Source organism: Aethalodelphis obliquidens, unplaced genomic scaffold (assembly GCF_003676395.1).
Source record: "Aethalodelphis obliquidens isolate GAN/ISIS:26980383/991018 unplaced genomic scaffold, ASM367639v1 scaffold4, whole genome shotgun sequence".
Taxonomy (NCBI): Eukaryota; Metazoa; Chordata; class Mammalia; order Artiodactyla; family Delphinidae; genus Aethalodelphis; species Aethalodelphis obliquidens.
Window position 1 is genome coordinate 77,004,472 of NW_020837948.1, and position 18,311 is coordinate 77,022,782.

General features: G+C 42.6%; 1 protein-coding gene across 1 annotated transcript in view; it reads right to left on the minus strand.

Moving 5' to 3' along the window:
- ITGA2 (integrin subunit alpha 2) overlaps window positions 1–17,943 on the minus strand; it is a 106,983-nt gene extending 89,040 nt beyond the window's left edge. Inside the window, exon 1 of the mRNA XM_027101133.1 lies at window positions 17,766–17,943. Within this exon, the coding sequence (XP_026956934.1) occupies window positions 17,766–17,823 (58 nt within the window). The 5' untranslated portion in view covers window positions 17,824–17,943. The remainder of the gene's footprint in view (window positions 1–17,765) is intronic.
- Window positions 17,944–18,311: the final 368 nt, after the last annotated feature.

The window sequence follows — 18,311 nt, forward strand, 5'->3', positions numbered from 1 at the left end:
TCACACGCCTAATCCATTTAGCAAAACGTTTTCCAACGACACTCTTGGCCTTCCCTTCAGAGCACACTTTCCTAACAATGAGTCCCCTAATATTTGCTCTTTTTTTTTTTGAATCTGGATAGACTAAGGATTTCTCAAATCATTAAGTACTGTTCTTATTTTGTTTAATGCTTCCTTCCTCAATTTATCTCTTTCCTCTTGCACTTTACTACCTTCAGCAAGGAGAAAAGCAGCCTGCACCCTCCGCATTTTGCTTGGAAATCTCCTCAGCTAAATATCTAAGTTAATTGCTTGAAAGCTTCCCACACAACAGCAGGACACGGTTAGGCCAAACTTTCTGCCACTATATAACAGGAATCACCATTCCTTCAGTTTCCAACAACATGTTCCTCATTTCCTTCCGAGCCCTCACTGGAAGTGGCTTCGACATTCATGTTTCTGCCAACAGTTTCCACAAGGTGATCTTCAAAGCCCCTCTATCTAAATAAGGTAATATTCACAGATTTTGAGGACTGAGATATAGAAATATCTTTGGGGGACCACCATTCAATTCAATATGACGGGTATGCCAGTAAAGTTAGATCCTGCCCGATGTCTACCTGGGCCATTTTTTCAGGGTTGTGTTTGCAGCAAGAAAGCTTGAGGGTAAGGTAAATCTCACCTCCAGGACAAAGAATGGGTTTGCTGAATTCTTGCTGTGAAACAGCAGGTCACCAAACTCAGTTTTCCTCTCTCATAATGCAACCTACTCAACGTGTGCAGGCTTCCATTTGCATCCCTTCCCGTTGCCCTCATGATACTTTGTGGGGAAGCGCAGGGAAACGGATGTAAACATGCTCGTGCTACCTGTCATGCTATGAGTAATAAAGTCCTTGGTCTCTGACTCAGGCACCTCATGTCATTTGTCAGCATCCATGAAACTGTAACGAGCTAACGTATTAGTTTTTACAGAGCGTAAAATCAAATATCAGACTTGTCAGGGTGGAGAACAAAAACTCCCCCGTCTGGGTATTGAGGGCTGAATGACAATGAAAATGGATAACTCCTGGGGGTTCAGAGAAATCTTGGGAGAGCACTATATTTTCCTATAAGGGTGGAATAGGGATCCAAAAGAATTATATTTCAATTTTAAGAAGCAAAGAGATTACAGCTAATATCTGGGTAATGATTTCATAATTTGTTCTGCTTCATAATTCATGACCACTTTTTTAAAAATGATGTGTGCATGTATCATTTATTTGACATTTACTCTGCATGCATATTAAAGAAACATGTGCATCACTTCCGTGCAGAAATAAATGCATTACTATGTAGTTAAGCCTAAAGGGGCATTATGGATGAATTACATCTTCCCCCAATTCCCATGTTGAACCCCTAATTCCTCATGTGACTATATATGAAGATAGGACCTTTAAGGAGGTAATTCGGTTAAAAGAGGTCATAAACGTGGGAACCTAATCTGATAGGACTGGTGTTCATATAAAAAGAGGAAGAGACACCAGATCTCTCTCTCTGCATGTACATACAGAGGAAAGGGCACATGAAGACACAGACAAAAGGCAGCAGTCTACAAGCCAGGAAGAGAGGCATCACCAGAAATCAACCTTAATGACCTCTTGATCTTGGACTACTATCTCCAGAGCCGTGAGAAAATAAATTTCTGTTGTTAAAGCCACCCATTCAGTAGTGTCTTGCTACGGCGGCTCCAGCAGACTAAGATGGGGGAAATTGGATAATATCAGAAATTTTCAATTTACTATGCTGCGTTTCAAAGATAAGCCTGTCAATATACAGATGTGCATATATAAACACAGGAGAGATATATACTAATGCAAGTTATATCATTCAAGGTTCACATTTTGTATGAAAAAAATACAAGTCGTTATTTTGTGACAAAGTAACTACATCAAGTATTAGAGTATTGCGCACATCGTTGGGTGATTTTGATGCCCTTTCACAACTTTCGATCTTGCAGGCAATGAACATCTTCAAAAGTCTATAGCAATTGCTTCTGAAGTCCATTTATTATGACAGTGCTTCCTAACAGCTCAATATATTCTCTTTTTTCATGAGGATGTTGGAGGATGAGTTGCCATCTGGCAGACTCACTGGCTCCCAGTGGCCGAGAGGATGGGGTAAAGTAGTGGAATACCAGCTCATCAATGCACTTTCTATTTTAACAGTATCTTCCTAAATTCCTTTTATGTGAAAGAAGAAACGCCTCTCTCTTCCTCCCCCTCTCAGAATAGCATTTTTGTGCATTTAGCAAGTCAGCGCCTGTTGAATAGCTTGCTCATTAACGAGATATGCCTGACACATCTCAAGGCCATGCATGGAAACAATAGACATAACTGAGGTAGTATTTCTTCTATTATATCTCTGTTCACAGGCCACTTCTCTATAAACTTTTGGTTTGGGTCTTCCCCTATCATTTTAGCCTGCACCCATCTTATAATTCTTATAATTCACCCATCTTATAATTCACCATCTGCATCTCTTATTGTGATGTACTACCTCGAAATGTTACTTACTGTTCACTTGTGTACGTTTTGTCTCTTGATAATTGCATACTCATTGCCTCCCCACCCTGTCTGACCTCACCTCCTATCCTATCTTTTTAGCTCACTCACCTGGCTCTTCCTTAAACTCACTCTGACCTTAACCTTTTGCATTTGTTTCTTCTGCATGAAACACTCTTCCCAGAGAGTGTTCTGTTTCTACATCAAACATCAACCCATCAGAGCTGCCATTCCTCATTACCTGTGGTGGTCAGGGGGCTCCCAGGGATCCCCCTCTCCTGCTATCCATGCGTTTGTGTGATCCTCTCTCCTTGAGGGCAGGATCTATGACTTCAAACCAATAGAAATGAAGATTCAAAATGCAGAATCAAATATCACAGAGTATCACTTCTGTAATTACATTACATAAGATTGTAACGTCCGTCTTGCTAGTAGATGCCTTCTCTTGTTGGCTTTGATGAAGCAAAGAGGCCCACAGGGCAAGGAACTCAAGGCAGCCTTCCACTGAGAACCAATGGGGAACTGAGGCCCTCAGTCTAATAGCCCTGGAGAAAATTAATTCTGCCAACAATTAAAATGAGCAGAAGTGGATCTTTCCTCAGTTAAGAATTCAGATGAGACCCCTGCCCTGGCCGACACCTTGTTGCAGCCTTATGAGAGAACCTGAAGCAGAGGACCTCAGTGAAGCCATGCCCAAATTCCTGACCCACAGAAATTGTAAGATAATAAATGTATATTAAGTTACCCCATGTGTGGTAATTTGTTATATAGCAATAGATATAATATGACCCCAAGCAAAAAAATATCTTCCTGCTTCCCACTCCCTGCCTAGCATTCTCTGTCCCCCTTACTGTGCATTGCTACCTCTTATGTGATGTATTTATGTTTTTAATTTGTCTTCCACCCTCATTAGAACCTGTATTAGAAGAGTTAAGTTTTGTAGGGATTGACATGTCTACAATTTGGGACAGAATGTCTCTTTAAGGAAAAAATTATAAAATTGTGAAACAAATTCAGGTATAAAATTAACTTTTGTTTAGAATGAGAAAAGTAATCCTAGCAAATAGTTTTAAAACCTGAAAAATATATTTTTTAAAAAACATACCTTTTACTGATTGCCTGACATACTTCTGTAATACATTTTGCCTTGGCCGGTACACGGGCCTCTCACTGCTGTGGTCTCTCCCATTGCGGAGCACAGGCTCCGGACGCGCAGGCTCAGCGGCCATGGCTCACGGGCCCAGCTGCTCCGCGGCATGTGGGATCTCCCCGGACCGGGGCACGAACCCGCAGCCCCTGCATCGGCAGGCGGACTCTCAACCACTGCGCCACCAGGGAAGCCCAGCTCTACATCTTTTGATCACCTCTTTACTTGATAACTTTATAAAATCATACTCTCTAAAAAGTAATTTTTTTGGCATGATAAATTGAATGTTTAAAATTATTATTATTTACAGTTAAGGAAAGTTTCTTTCATTTTCATAACACCTTATTTGTAATGTCATGTAAATGTTTAGGACTGTTTACCAGTATCATACAGGAGCTATAATATTTCAAGGTACCTCAAATTTTCTTTTAAAGGGATTAATCCAGAAACTTTTTGAACTGATGACGTTGATCAAACAGTTTGCTGTTGATGTCTTTGTGGAATATGTTATTTTAGGGTATAAAAGAGACAATGATCTGAACTTCTGCATATTTAATAAAAATATCAGGCATGTGAATACATGGGAAAGGTCTGCAGAGTGAGGGTGCCTGAAGCTTAAGCTTCCCCTGTTTTATGGTAAATCTGTCTTTGTCCCGAAAAGTAGGGACTTTGTTTTGTTTACTGCTATATTCCCCCCTACTCAGAGTATCTACATGGTTGTAGATCAATAATCAATTGAATTAACAGATGGACTGCTGATTGTTTCACCTTTCCACATAATAATAAGTTATACATATAATGGGATATCAGTAAAGACCAGGTTTATCAATAAATATAAGTTCTGGATTGATTCAAAGGAAGATGCTTGAATGCAGGTTACTGAGAAGATACCTATAGAGGTAGATTAAAAGATTAGTAAATATGTACATATATATGTATATACAAATATACACACATTTTATTTTCTATTTAGAATTTTCGAGGACATTTAACTTTGCTCTTTATCTAGTTTTAGGAGAACCCTATATTTTGGGGTGATGTAGTGGCAGAAGTATGCCAGTGCTGGAAGTACAAGGATTTTTTTTTTTTTAACTGAAACATCCACATACCGGGCAAGACCAACAGTACCTTGTAGAGCCTAAAAGCTTGGCCTCTGAGGTTGGAATAGCTCTGTGACCTTGGACAAGATCCTCATCCTATATAGCCACTGCTTTTTCACCCGTGAAATAGACCTAATCTATGAGCCTACCTTATTGTGGTCAGACAGTATATATAAAACCCTAACCCAGTGTCCAGCAAATGATGAGCACTCAGTAAAGACAGCTTGTTTCTGTTATTTTCTTTTACTATTCATATCATTATATATTACTGATAATGGCATACTTTTTGAGAAATTGTAAAAGGCATGTTAATTTGTGATCCTACTTTCACCTCTCACATAAAAAACTATATCCTAAATAAGTTTCCATTTAAGTTTCTGAGAACTGCTGTGCAATGGATAGGAGGACAGCATGTCTACATTTTGCTGAGACACACTCACCATGAGAGCCAAGAAAACATTATCAGCCCATGGACCCTCTAGGAAACCACAAACGCAGGAAATGGGGTTACTCAGACCCTGACTTTGAAACTAAGAAAACAGACTTCATGGGACTTCCCTGGTGGCACAGTGGTTGAGGATCCACCTGCCAATGCAGGTCTGGGAAGATCCCACATGTCACGGAGCAACTAAGCCCGTGAGCCACAACTACTGAGCCTGTGCTCTAGAGCCCGCGAGCCACAACTACTGAAGCCCGTGCACCTGGAGCCCGTGCTCCGCAACATGAGAAGCCACCGCAAGGAGAAGCCCCAGCACACCGCAACTAGAGAAAGCCCGTGCACAGCAAGGAAGACCCAATGCAGCCAAAAATAAATAAATAAATAAATAACAGTACATTAGGGGAAAAAAGAAAACAGACTTCAAACTCTCAAGTGTAGCTAATCATTACCGAGAATATGTACAACAGAAAATGGTCATAGGTTGCATTAGATCCTTTGAACATGTACAAAATTACAGGAAATCATTCTCAATAGCATTGTCTTCATGCTGAAAGGACAATACTGCAGAAATAATTTAGAAAGCCCAACCCCCCTCCTCTCAAAAAAAAATAAAGCAACTAAACTTAGAAACTGTAGGCCCTTTGAAAAGAACCACACATTCACTGTACATACAGATTTAAGCTCTAGAGTGTCTGGCTTACAGCTATAGTGCTTAAAAGAAAAAATAAAAGTAGTGCAAAAGCCAAAAGCATAAAACTGCGTTTGGAATATAGCAGCATAACATTCTCCTGCTTTTATTAAGAAAGAAAAATGCAACTTTTCCTTAAAAGTCTTTGTTTTGAGTGTTAAATTTTACATTCAGTAAGGATCTAGATTCTCCTCCACAGGTAACATTAGAAATGGAAAGCAGAGCTCCTGGAGGGACTGCCTTGAATCCTCCAGTTCCTCCCATGTCTGACACTCTACTACCCTCTGATAGACACTCCATTGAGGTCCCTTAAAATAATGAATGATGATAAAAATGGATGAATACCAAGGATATGAATTTTGAAAAGTAACATTATATACGCTTTTACAGTGCACAAAATACTTTTCCATTCATAATTCCATTTGATCCTCCCAATGACCCAGCAAGGTAGGGAACAGTCTGCCTGTGACTTATCCAAAGGCAGCCAGAAAAATGGCATTAAAATTAAAATTTACTCTTCAGAGCTAGAGTTCCTTTCAGGATGCCATGAACATTAATACATGTTTGTTTAATGTAGTGCTTCTCAACTGGGAGCAATTTTGTCCCTCAGGGGGCTTTTGGTAATGTCTGGACAAATTTTTGGTTGTCACACTGTTGCGGGGAAGGGGAGTGTCTACTGGCATTTAGTGGGTGGAGGCCAGTGAAGTCGCTCAACATCCTAAAGTCCGAAGGACAGTCCCTCCTGCCACTGCCACTGCTCCATCCCCCAAAAGAATTATCTAGTCCCCAAATGTCAATAATGTCGAAGTTGAACAACTATGATATAAACAAGCGACAGTCTTGTAAACACCATTAAGTTGACTAAGTCACTGTGGTGGTTTCAAAACATGTCTGGGACTTACTTGACATTCTTCCCATCAAGACGCTGAGTAATTCTCCTCCCCTAGAATCTAGGTATGGCTTGGTAATTTCTTTGATGAATAGATGTAGTTGTATGATTTCTGAGTCTAGGTTAGAAAAGACCGTGCAAGTTTCTGCCAGTTTTGAGGGGACACTTGCCTTTAAATCCCTGAGTCGCCTTGCAAGAAATCAGGCCACCCAGAGGGCGCCATGCTGAAGAAACCCCTTGATGGGACCACGTGAAGAGAGAGAGCTGCCTACCCTCTGAAGGTAACTACATGAGAGATCTCAAGCCAGAACTGCCCAGCCAAGCTCTTCTCAAAGTCCTATGCAAGAAACCAGGAGAGATAACAAATGATGGGTGTCATTTTAAGCCACTAAGTTTTAGGGTGATTGGTTACATGGCAATAGTTAACCAGAACAATCTCCAGATTTGGAGACTCAAAGTCAAGTGCTCCGGCAAACAGAATGTCTTCTCTTTCCCCCTAAAAGGTTCTGACCCACGGAAGTATGGAAATCTTAACCAGAGGACTGCTACTCCTCAAATGAAAATGGATTCTGATCAATCTGTGGGAAATAGCTGACAAGGAGAAGTTTGTCAAAGAGATTTTCAGAGGAAATTCTGAAGGCTACCTTGAAATGATGGACTGCAGGTTAGAGTCCTGGGCTTTAGTCATTTTCAAAAGCTGGTTACTGTAAAAATGAGGCATTTACTAGATGATCTCTTGAGGTTTCTTCTAGGCCTAAATTCTAGAATATCCTACTCTACATATATTTTTCAAAAGATAGGCATTTTAAAATTGTAACTTAGAAATGCACCCTGATGAATATAAAGCATGAGAATTAAAATAAATATGAAGCACCAGGTTACACTCATCAACCTATAAGAAGTTAAAAAAAAAAACCTACAAAAAGTAAATTAAAATCTAATGTTGGTAAAATTGGTAAAAATCACACATTACTGATGACCACAGTGTTCAGTATGCAACAGGAGCTAAAAAATACAGATAATCTTTGATCCAGTAATGTTGCTTTTGGAAATTGTCCAAAAGGAAAAAAGAAAGAAAAAGCTTCTTGTACAATGATATTTATAGCCACGTTACTTGCAGTAGGGGGAAAAAAACCCCACAGGAAACAACCTAAATATACAACAATGGGACAATAGCTAACCATGACATGGCAGGATGTATTAATGTAAAGTTATAAATATGAGGGCCACAGGGAAAAGTATATACAAAAGATAGCAAGTGAAAAAAGTAAATGAGTCATTTTCATATAAATGGCAAGTATATCTATGAAAATTTACATTCACACTTACGAACATCAAAAGGAAGAAATATAAATATTTTTTCTGTTTACGAGAATGTTAGTATATGTCATTTTCTATAAGGATATTGAAATATTCTGCTTTATAAAAAAAGCTATAAACTGAAAGTATTAATCAAGTTTAGTACTTTGATGAACATACCTCATATTATCAAAATTCTATTTTTATTTTAAAATTTTTTTACCAACCATTTTCTGGGTGCTTACTATATGCTAGGTCCTGAGAATACAATGATAAATAGGATGAAAGGTGATCTTAAAAATGTATTCAGTGGGAGAGAGCGTCAAGCTGAAGATAAATTATGGTACTGCTTTATGAGGACAGAAGAGGGGAACAAGAGGGTTTTTTAGGGGAAAAAAAGATGTCTGCACTGTCCTAATACTTTTATTCATCTTATTACTTGTCAATAGCGCTATCCTAGTTAGACATTTCAAGACAAAGGAGAAATATTCCAAAAGCAAACAAACTCTCTCAAGGAAGTAAAAAAATAAATAAATAAATTGATCAACTAAAGGAATATTTTAGCAAATTTGGATTTAGCAAACAGAAGCATTTTGGCATATACGAGTTGGAAAGAACTAGGAGGTTTTTGGCTTGGCATTCATTCGGAAAGTGTGCCTTTAACCCGTGTTACAATAGCTGTCATACGTGTTTCATTCATTCAACAAAACTCAACTTGGCACAAGTGAAGAAGACATGGCCCCCGTCTTCTCAGAGTTTGCGATCTATAGGATTTAGAGCCAAGTAAACATATCATTGAGGTAGAATGTGACAACTGCTATGAAAGGGTCCACGTGAGGAGGACAACTAAATTGGATTAGTGGTTGGGAAGGCTTCCTGGGGTGCATAAGCCTCAGTGAAATTGAGACTTACTTAAAGGATGTATAGAATACGGGTTGGGGGCTAAATTGTATTTTAAGAAGAGAGAACACAGATTAAGGTAAGAGACTAAGGGACTATACTGTTAAAAAGGGTTAAGGTCATATTTCACTGGAACCACAGCCAAGAAAAAAAATGATACTAATATGTTAAAGTCTGATTCCTTGGGGGCAAAAATTAGATACTGTAATAATAAAAGGGACTTCTTAATTACTACATACTATGGTCTGAATGTTTGTGTTCCGTCAGACTTCATATGGTGAAATTCTAACCCCCAAAGATGATGGTATTAGGAGGTGGGAGCCTTTGGGAGGTGCTTAGGCTTTGCCCTCATGAATTGGATGAGTGCCTCATAAAACAGGCTCCGGAGAGACCCCTAGCCCCTTCCACCATACGAGGACATCGCAAAAAGGCACCAGCTATGAACCAGGAAGAGGGCTCTCACCACAATGCGACCACGCTGGCGCCTTGATCTTAGACTCCCCAGCCTCCAGAACGGTGAGAAATACGCTTCTGTTGTTTGTAAGCCATCCAGTCTGCGGTATTTTGTTATAGCAGCCTGAAAGAACTACGACACTATGACATTTACATAAATTATTTAACCATCTTTCCACTTTGCATTAAGACTTTTTTATCTGGGCTATTACATTTTTATACTGAAAGGAAAATAAAGATCACATAAAAGTATCCCAATTACCAAGGCTATGTCCTCCCTCCCCACCCCCCCAAACAATAAGTACACAGAAAACTAAGTCAATTTCTCTGAAATATCTATTTTATGCACTAGTATTCAGAATATGGTTACAAAAAGGTTATACAATTCAGAAGGTTCATTGTCCATATTCTAATAAGCGTCCAAGAAGCTATTTGGTTAAAGGACCTGAAGGAAACTGGTAAACAATTTGGAATAGAGTTATCTTACTGAACTGGCCAAGAGCCAGCTTGCATTCAGTCTGCATTTCTACATGGTATCCATGGAAATGAGATCAGGCCTACACAAAGACAAACAAAGGCCACCTTCGAATGAATCAGGAGAATGACAACTGCCAATGTTCAAGGCATGCAGGGGCACAATAGCTTTGTACACGCTCTTCAGAACACAATGAAATCATCTCTTACACTGACAATACAGTGTCCGTCACTCTTTCTTTTCCCCTTTGCTCATTTAAACATTAACCTCATTTTTATACAGAAAGCCTTTCAATGATCAGGAGTTATGTACGGTTTCTGCAGTAAAAACTGCTCTAGTCCCTTTAAACTAATAAAAGGAAGAATTGCAGTTACCCTTTCAGAACATGGCATAATAATGCAGGAATCTTCATTGACAAAGTTGCCCAGTTTCTATGAACTGTTTGGTCAACAGAACAGACAATTCTCTCCAAGGAGGAAAAAATGTATTTGAAAATTATGAACAGTTCCAATATTCAATGGACCTGAAAACATTACAAAAATATGCAGTTCGAGTTTATACTGGTTAGTAAATGTAATTTACGTGTACAAGAGTCAGCAGGCATAGACTGGATAAAACACTTGAACAGTACCTTGAACTAATTATAACTTTAACAAAATTAAGAGTAGACATTAATTTATTTCTAATTTATATTAAATAGAAATGTTTAAAATGCCTTGAAAAAAACCCACTGTTATGCAGAATAAAAGGCTTTAATATTTTATGACCAGAACCTTTCAAAGACAACACAATTCTCTGTGCTATATGGGACTGTGATTTCTGAAAAGTTTGTTTTGAGTTTTCTCTCTGTGTGCCTTGGTCAGCTTCACCTTTCTCTCATCAATTAATATCCTCTCCATTTCATAGCCCAGAACCTGCTTCGACTTCCTTCACGTGATCACCTGTGGTTTCTAATCTGTCCGGAGCTGCTGCTCTTGTGGGTCATCCAGTTTCCCCCCTCCTTCTTCTTTCTCCCTGACAGCATCCTTTCCATGGACACGCGTGCCCCTTTTCTCCTCTTTGCTTCTCTCGTGTCACGGACTCCTGCCACATACGGATGCCTCAATGTAAATTTCAAAACTTACAAGTACCATGCAGTACCGTGACAGAAGTAAAAAAAAAAACCACAATAATGTTTATGCAAGTTTCTCCAATGCTTGCTTGTTTGTTTTTAAGCAGCCCCTCCCACCTCATCCCTCTAGTTCCTGCCTTCCTGCCAAAGTTCCTGGCACTGTCCCCATCCCTCACCTTCCACTGACTCCTCAGCTGGCTCCACTCTGTTTCTGTTTTTTCCCCTCAGCAGAGACTGCCCTCACCCAGGAGGTCAGACCTGCCTGACTTCTGTGAAGAGTTTGATCCTGTGGACCGACTCTTCCTTCTCGAAACACTTCCGCGGTGCCCAGTCTGCGCTGTCCTCTTTCTCCTCCTCCAGCTGCATCTTCTCTCTCCCTTGGCATCTCCGTTTCCTCACCCGACCTTCTAAGGGAGCTCCTCAGGTTGCAGCCAAAGTCATCCTCTAGTCTCTCTTCGTCTGACTCATCAACGTCATGTCTTCAATCCCTCTCCAGATGCCCACGACTCCTAAATCTCTATCCCCATGTTGCTCTCACTCCTGTTCCTAACACCGCTACACATCACCATCTAGTAACTACACGTATTAACGTGGATGTCTCAAACTCAAGCTGTCAAGCTGAACTGCTCTCTTTTTCCTCTAGCCTTGCTGTCCTTTAGTGCTCCTGTCTTGGTGAATGGCATCTCCCGAGCTGTTTACATCAGAAACCCAGGTCTCAGTCTTAACCTTCTTCCTCTCTCCCTGCCACCCTCGTACATCAATCACCAAATCCTGTCCATTCTTCCTTAATACCTTTCACACCTGTCCTCAGCTATCTTTCCCTACTGCCACTATCTGGGTTTTTACCACTGCCATCTTTTTTTTTTTTTTTTTATACTGGAGTATAGTTGAACCACCGCCTTCTCTAACACCGAACCTAGACCGAGTTCTTTCCTAAGTGGTCTTGGTGCCTTCAGTCTGGCTTCCATTCACTCCACCATCCCCCCTGCTGCCAGAGTGATCTGTCAAGGGGCCAACCGGAGCATGTCACTGTCCCTTAACAACCTTCAGAGCCTTCCCACTGTCCTCCAGATAAACTCCATGCTCCTTTCCAGGGTTTACAAGGCCTTTCACGGTTGGGCACTCACTCACCTCCCAGCTCTCACTTTCTGTGAATACCTTGAGTAATGTGTTCCGGGCATAATGGCCTTCTCCTTTCCTATTTAAGTATCTAAAACACCTGGCCCCAGGAACTAGGAGACTTGGGGCCTATTAGTGATTACGTTACTGTATTACCACTTACAGTCATTTACAAAGAACTGAACTTTGATCTCTAAGGCCCTTCACAGTAGATCTGAATGGTAACAATTATTTCCTGCCCCCAGGACGGCCCCTCTAGAGGCCTGATACTTAAACGTGTCACAGTGATATTTCTCCATCCTCTGAACTCAACATCTAGTTCTGTATCATTCATTCAGCAATTAACTGCATGAGACCATATGACACCTATTACATTATAGAAATTTACATTACATCTTTATGTTATAGGCATAGACAACACAACAACATAACAGGAACAACACAACAAGTTGTAAATTACACGGAAATTTTTCAAGACACCAAGATGTATGATGGCTCGAAATTTCAGTAACTATCAATAAAAGACAATATGAAGGACCCTCTTCTTCCTCTCTTTCCACTAGGCCAGTGTCCTGGCTTTATCTCCAAGCTAGTCCTGACATCATGGTTGCAAGATGGCTATAGCTGCTCCAAGATTTACATCTAGACCTGACAGTATGTTTATTAACTAGCATCTCCCTTAGGAATGAAAAATTCTTGCCCCAAAGTCCCTGAGAGGATCTCACTCCAAATCTCATTGGTCAAAATTCCATTATATGCCCATGTCTAAATCAGACACTGGCGAGAGGTCTGGGACCACCAGCACTGGCTCAGTCCAATTACCGTTCAACATTCCCTGGATCTCCTAGCTGTGCAGAGGAGGGGTTAACCCAGTACTTGGGCTTCTGTCAGAAAGGAGGATGGTAGGGTATGAAATTGGTTAGGCAACCCCCAGGGACTGAGACAATGTCTTTCCCTCATGTGTGGACTTGTTTCCAAATGGACTGCAACCTCTCTGGACCACATTTCAAGTTTCCAGTGGTTCTACACTGGATCCAGCACGTTGCCTTACATAAAGCAAGTGTTGCACAAAGATACGATCAAAAACTAGTTTTCTGGAATTCACTGTATCCAGAGCAACAAAGCACCTATGTATCATCAGAAGGGAGAATCATAGGGGTCACTTTCACACAGGGGACCTATTGTTGTCTCGGGATTTGCGGTATCAAGATTCTTCTCTTTAAGAGTCATTATTCTGTGTGTTCCTCCAGGTAAATCATTAGTTACCATAAGATAAAAAAGCACACACGCATACACACACCCTCCACATCTTTGACTTGTTGACTGGGGTAACAGCTTTCCATAGTTCTTTCTCTTATGCTGTGCTCGATCTTTCTGTAATGTCCCAAGTTAAGCAGGGCTGATAGTGACTTTAGTGGTAACATTTACATGATGTCAAGATGACACTTTCGGTCCCAAATATCTTTCCTATTCTTCCTGAAACTCTTTATTTTCAACACACAGACTGAATGGCCTTTATTTTGCTGAATGTCTGAAATTCCACCATTAGCAGCTCATCTCTTTGTATTAACAGGCTTTTCCCTTTTTATACACCCATGGCTTTCAGCACACTAAGAAAGGAGCAGTCATCACATACTTTAGAAGGAAGTCACTTGAACTGACGCATTCTCTGACTCTTGGCGGTGAAATACACCTGACTTGGTGGTCATCACAAAACAAGGTGGTACAGGCAATTCTGGAATTTTAATTTGCTAGGAAAGAGAAGGTGCAGTGCTAATATTTAAGCAGTTACTTCCAAACCTGGATGCACATCAGAAACGTATGAGTAATTGTTTTTAAATACTGAATCCAGAGCCCCAATCTATTAATGTGAATCAAAACAGTGGCTTGTGAACCAGTATGTAGGAAAGCAAAGCTTAGTCGAGGTTGGGCCGGTGTAGCTGGAGAGCCATGGGGGAGGGGAGTTACCATATCAGCTGGTGGTCTAAGGTGGTTGAGGGGCTGAGATGAGAGAGGTCGTTGAGGGTGGGTCCCAGAAATGAGAGATTACTTCAAACTTCCCTTTTTGTTATAAAAACTTCCCTACTTTATAATTTTACTTGGGGTCGTCTCTTTTAACATAGGACAATGGTGAGTTGCAAAGGGATGAGGAAAAAAAAAGGGGGAAAAGCATCAAGGCAGTGAAGGCCAAGAAAATAGTCTGGAAAATATTCTAACACCAAATATGGGATGATCAGGTGCAGTCAGAACACAGAAGGGTGTGTATAGGTGCATGTCCATGGCTCTGGGGTGTGTGTATTGTGAGTGTGCATATGTGCAGTGTGTGTGCTTGTGTGTAAGTGTGCACGGGGGAGTGTGGTAGAGAAGAAGCTGAACAGGCAGGCTGCGACCAGATGGCGAAGGACTTTTTCTGACGTGTCACAAAATTTGGACCGTGCACCACGTGAGCTGGGAAGCCACCAAACGTTTGACGCAAAGGGGTGATTGGATACAGATAAGTGTTTAGAAAGATACCATTGGTGACAAAGCAGAGAATGGACTGGAGGGATAAGAGACAAACACAGGAGAACCAGCTTAAAGACGGTGGGAGTCCAGACACAAAAAAGCGAGGGCCTGAACTGGGCAGTAGCAGAAGGCACATGAGTTGGGGAAAGCAGACAGAACTTAGAGACAGTTTGTGAGGTTGCAGACAAGGGAAGAGATCCCTGGTTTCCATGTTTGCAGGATAATGCTGCCATTAAACAATAATAGACAACGCAGGAAAAAATTTCAGAGGACAGATATCTACTTCGGTTGGGGACGTGGAGTGGGACGTGCATAGAGGGCATCTAGGTGGAGATATTTGCTAACAGATGGAAACACTGATCTGGAACTCAGGAGAGGAGTCTGGCTGGAGATGCTGACTTGAGTGGGGAGCAGGCCCAGAGGGAACTGGTAAAATGAAGAGGAGGATCCAGCATGGAACTCTGCAAACACCAACAAGGACCGGGCCAAACAGCTGAGCCTGGGAAGGAGACTACGAAAGAACAGCCAGGAAAATAGGAGACAAACAGGGAGAACAGAAGCCAGGGGTGGAGGGTGCTTCAGGAGGAAACAGCTGCCAGATTACACACTAAAGGAGGACCTGCTTACTAAGAGGGAAATTAGAATATGTACCGCCTGAGGGGAAATTAGGGATCTGAAAATAGGGGGTGATTCGGGCAGGGTACCAGAGATAACAAGAGATGAGGCTAGGCAAGTAATCCTTAGCCAAGCAACACACTAGACAGTGTAAGTGACGTCGTGCGTTTTAAAATCACATTTCCCTTTTCCCTATGGACCTATTACAGTTTATGGATTATCCAGGCCTCTTATGGTCTTTCTTTTCCATCCTCAACCTGCCGGTTACCATTTCAATGATTGCGAGCACTTAAACTAAGGAATGATCAATGAAAAGCGATAAATATGAAACCAAACCATGAGCACTGCTTTTTCTTAGATACCTGTGAGAATGTTTATAGAAAGCGAATTTGAATCTACGTGTTAAAGTGAGATTTGATGGTTTTAAGTTTCTACAGTGGTTGGTGTGTGCTAGATGTAGAAACGCATACACACATGCACCTTTTACATTTTAATTTTTGGTATTCATATTACACAAATATATATGGATATAACTTATAAGCAACTACATGTGTGTCTGTTTAGTAATGATGAGTACTCAAAATTTTATACAGATAGGGTCATGCCATAAAAAACTGCAGCTGTCACAAACCTAGAGCTTTCAATTATTCATTTTAATCTTGGATATTCATGGTATCAAAAAATGATGCTGTTTCCCTGGGAACTTGGGTTCAGATAACAAATGACAAAGTTTTATTATGATTACCCGGAATTAAGAGAAAACCTGTTCCTTGAGTATGTAAATATCTGGAGCAGGAGGAAGGAGGAAATATACAAACTATTTGGACAGATGTCATTTTAAATCACTTCTGCTGGCTTGCAGCGAGTTGCGCTTGTTAACCAACTCCAGGTAAAGTCTCTGTACCTGACTTCATGCCTTGCGGCACTACATTCCTCTGAAGTATTTCTCACTGCTGTTTAAAGAACAAGCCTCAACACTTCAAAGATAAGAAAATGATGTTATATTTCCATAGCTTCTGTTAATAATGGGTAATTAAAGAGTGATGAAAGGCTTGCATTGAAATGTCCATTAGCTCTTGGGAAGGTGGTGGTGTCCAGGAACTGATTCTCAAGGTGAATCCAACTTTCTCCGAAACCCCTAAGTTAGGGTTGATGGCCCCTCAAAACACTCTTGGGGTCCCAGGAGAGAATATCTGTGAAGCACCAGATCCAGGGTTAGACAGGAAAACTAACGATGCCTATTCTCCGCTGGGGTCGTGTTATTTCTCTTTCTCTAACCTGGAGAAAATGCTACAGGGTCTTCTGCATTAGAATTCTTTCATGATAACAACTGGTTAAATGCCTCATAGGAGGGCAGTCTAAGAAAGATTTCTCCTCTTGGTAAAAACACTTGAAAATCAGAGACCACTTTTTTGTTTGGTTTGCTTTGATAGCTATTCAAACTATGATATACAAATGCGACTCCCCCCACCCCACCTAACCCCAAAAGTAAACTAAAGTTCTTGAAGTAAGCACACACGAGGCTCTGGAAAATGGTCTGGAGAAAGTAGCTTTTTTTTTTTTTTTTGGCCTCACCTGGCGGCACGCGTGATCTTAGCTCCTCGACTAGGGATCGAACCCGCGCTCCCTCCACTGGACCGCCAGGGAAGTCCCCTGGGGAAAGTACTCTTGATGGACTGTGGTTGCGCCGCAGCTGGGTACCCCCAGCCTCATTTCCCCACTTCGTGCAAAAGGAGTCAGGCGACGGGTGGGCCCGGCTCTCAACGCCCTGCCGTTGGAGCTGCAGCTGCGGGTAAATCTCTCGTTGCTGCGCCTACGATCCAGAAAGCGGAAAAGAACTTTTCCTGGCCTAAGTTTACATTCGTCGAACAGACGACGTTACAACAGTAAGAAGAAGGCAGAAGGGCGTGAAGAATTCCCCTCTGCCAAGTATTGAAGAGGCGCTTGGTTTTCCTACGTCCCCTAAGGGAAGAAACATCCGTGCTGCGTCCTGAAGAAATAGGGACATTATTCACACCCTGGGGTTGAAAAATAAGCATATTGGGCTCTCAGGCTCCTGCAAAGCCACCAGGCAGCGCCCTGAGGGGCAGGCTGTCGCCTAGGACCGGATTCCCGGGACGCACAGAACCTCCGGGTCCGGGTCTGGCGGGGCACCTGTCTGAGCCCGGCAGCAGGATTCTGGATCTCCAGGCGCTCCACTAATCTTTACTCCCCCATGCATGTGTGCGCGTGCGTGTGTACCTAAGAGCGAAGCGCGTATCGAGCTGACTTTGAAAGGTGCTTTACAGACAGGGTGAGCCGTGCCTTATGGGGACACCAGGCGAGGGAGAGCGGGAATGGGGAGTCTCTCTCCATCCTGCTGGGATGGCTAGGCGCCTGGGTCCACGTGGAATCAGAGCAGAGACGCGCGCCACCTGTGCCTCGCTGGCGCAGAACTCCTCGCTTTCGCCCCCAGGACCCACGCAAGTTCCTCCTGCAACTCATGCAGAGCAAACCCGTCGCTTACCTTGATTGAGCACTAACACCAGCCGCAGCAGTGTGCCGCCTGTCCGTCCTGGCCGCATCCTGAGCCCGCCGCCCCGGGCAGTGGAGCTGCTCTGGGTTTGCACGGGGGCCCAAGGACCCGGAGACTCCCCAGGAGCCGTCCCGAGGTCTTCTCTCCCGCGCCCGGGTGTGAGCAGGAAAAAGTTGCCGGGCAGCTCCCGGGGCGCCAAGGCCCGCCCCTTCGCCTCAGCAAACACCCGACCTGCCCCGGCCCCGCCCCAGCCCCGCCCCGCCGCCCGGAGAGCTGCACCTGGGCTCCTCCACACCCCAGCAGACCTCACCTCCACCCCCGCACACCCTCCCAGCCCAGGGATCCAGGAAGTGGTGGGGGTGGGAACCTCGCCCCTGGGGGCTTTTCCTGCCGGGAGCAGCAGACGGGCGAAAGCTAGCTGGTCTACTACCCCACCCCTGACAGCCTGACGCTGGCCCGCGGGGGACCCGGGGTCCCCGAGCGGCCCCGGCCGTCGTACAGGCCTTCCGGCTCCCGGCTCCTGGCAGGGGTGGGAGG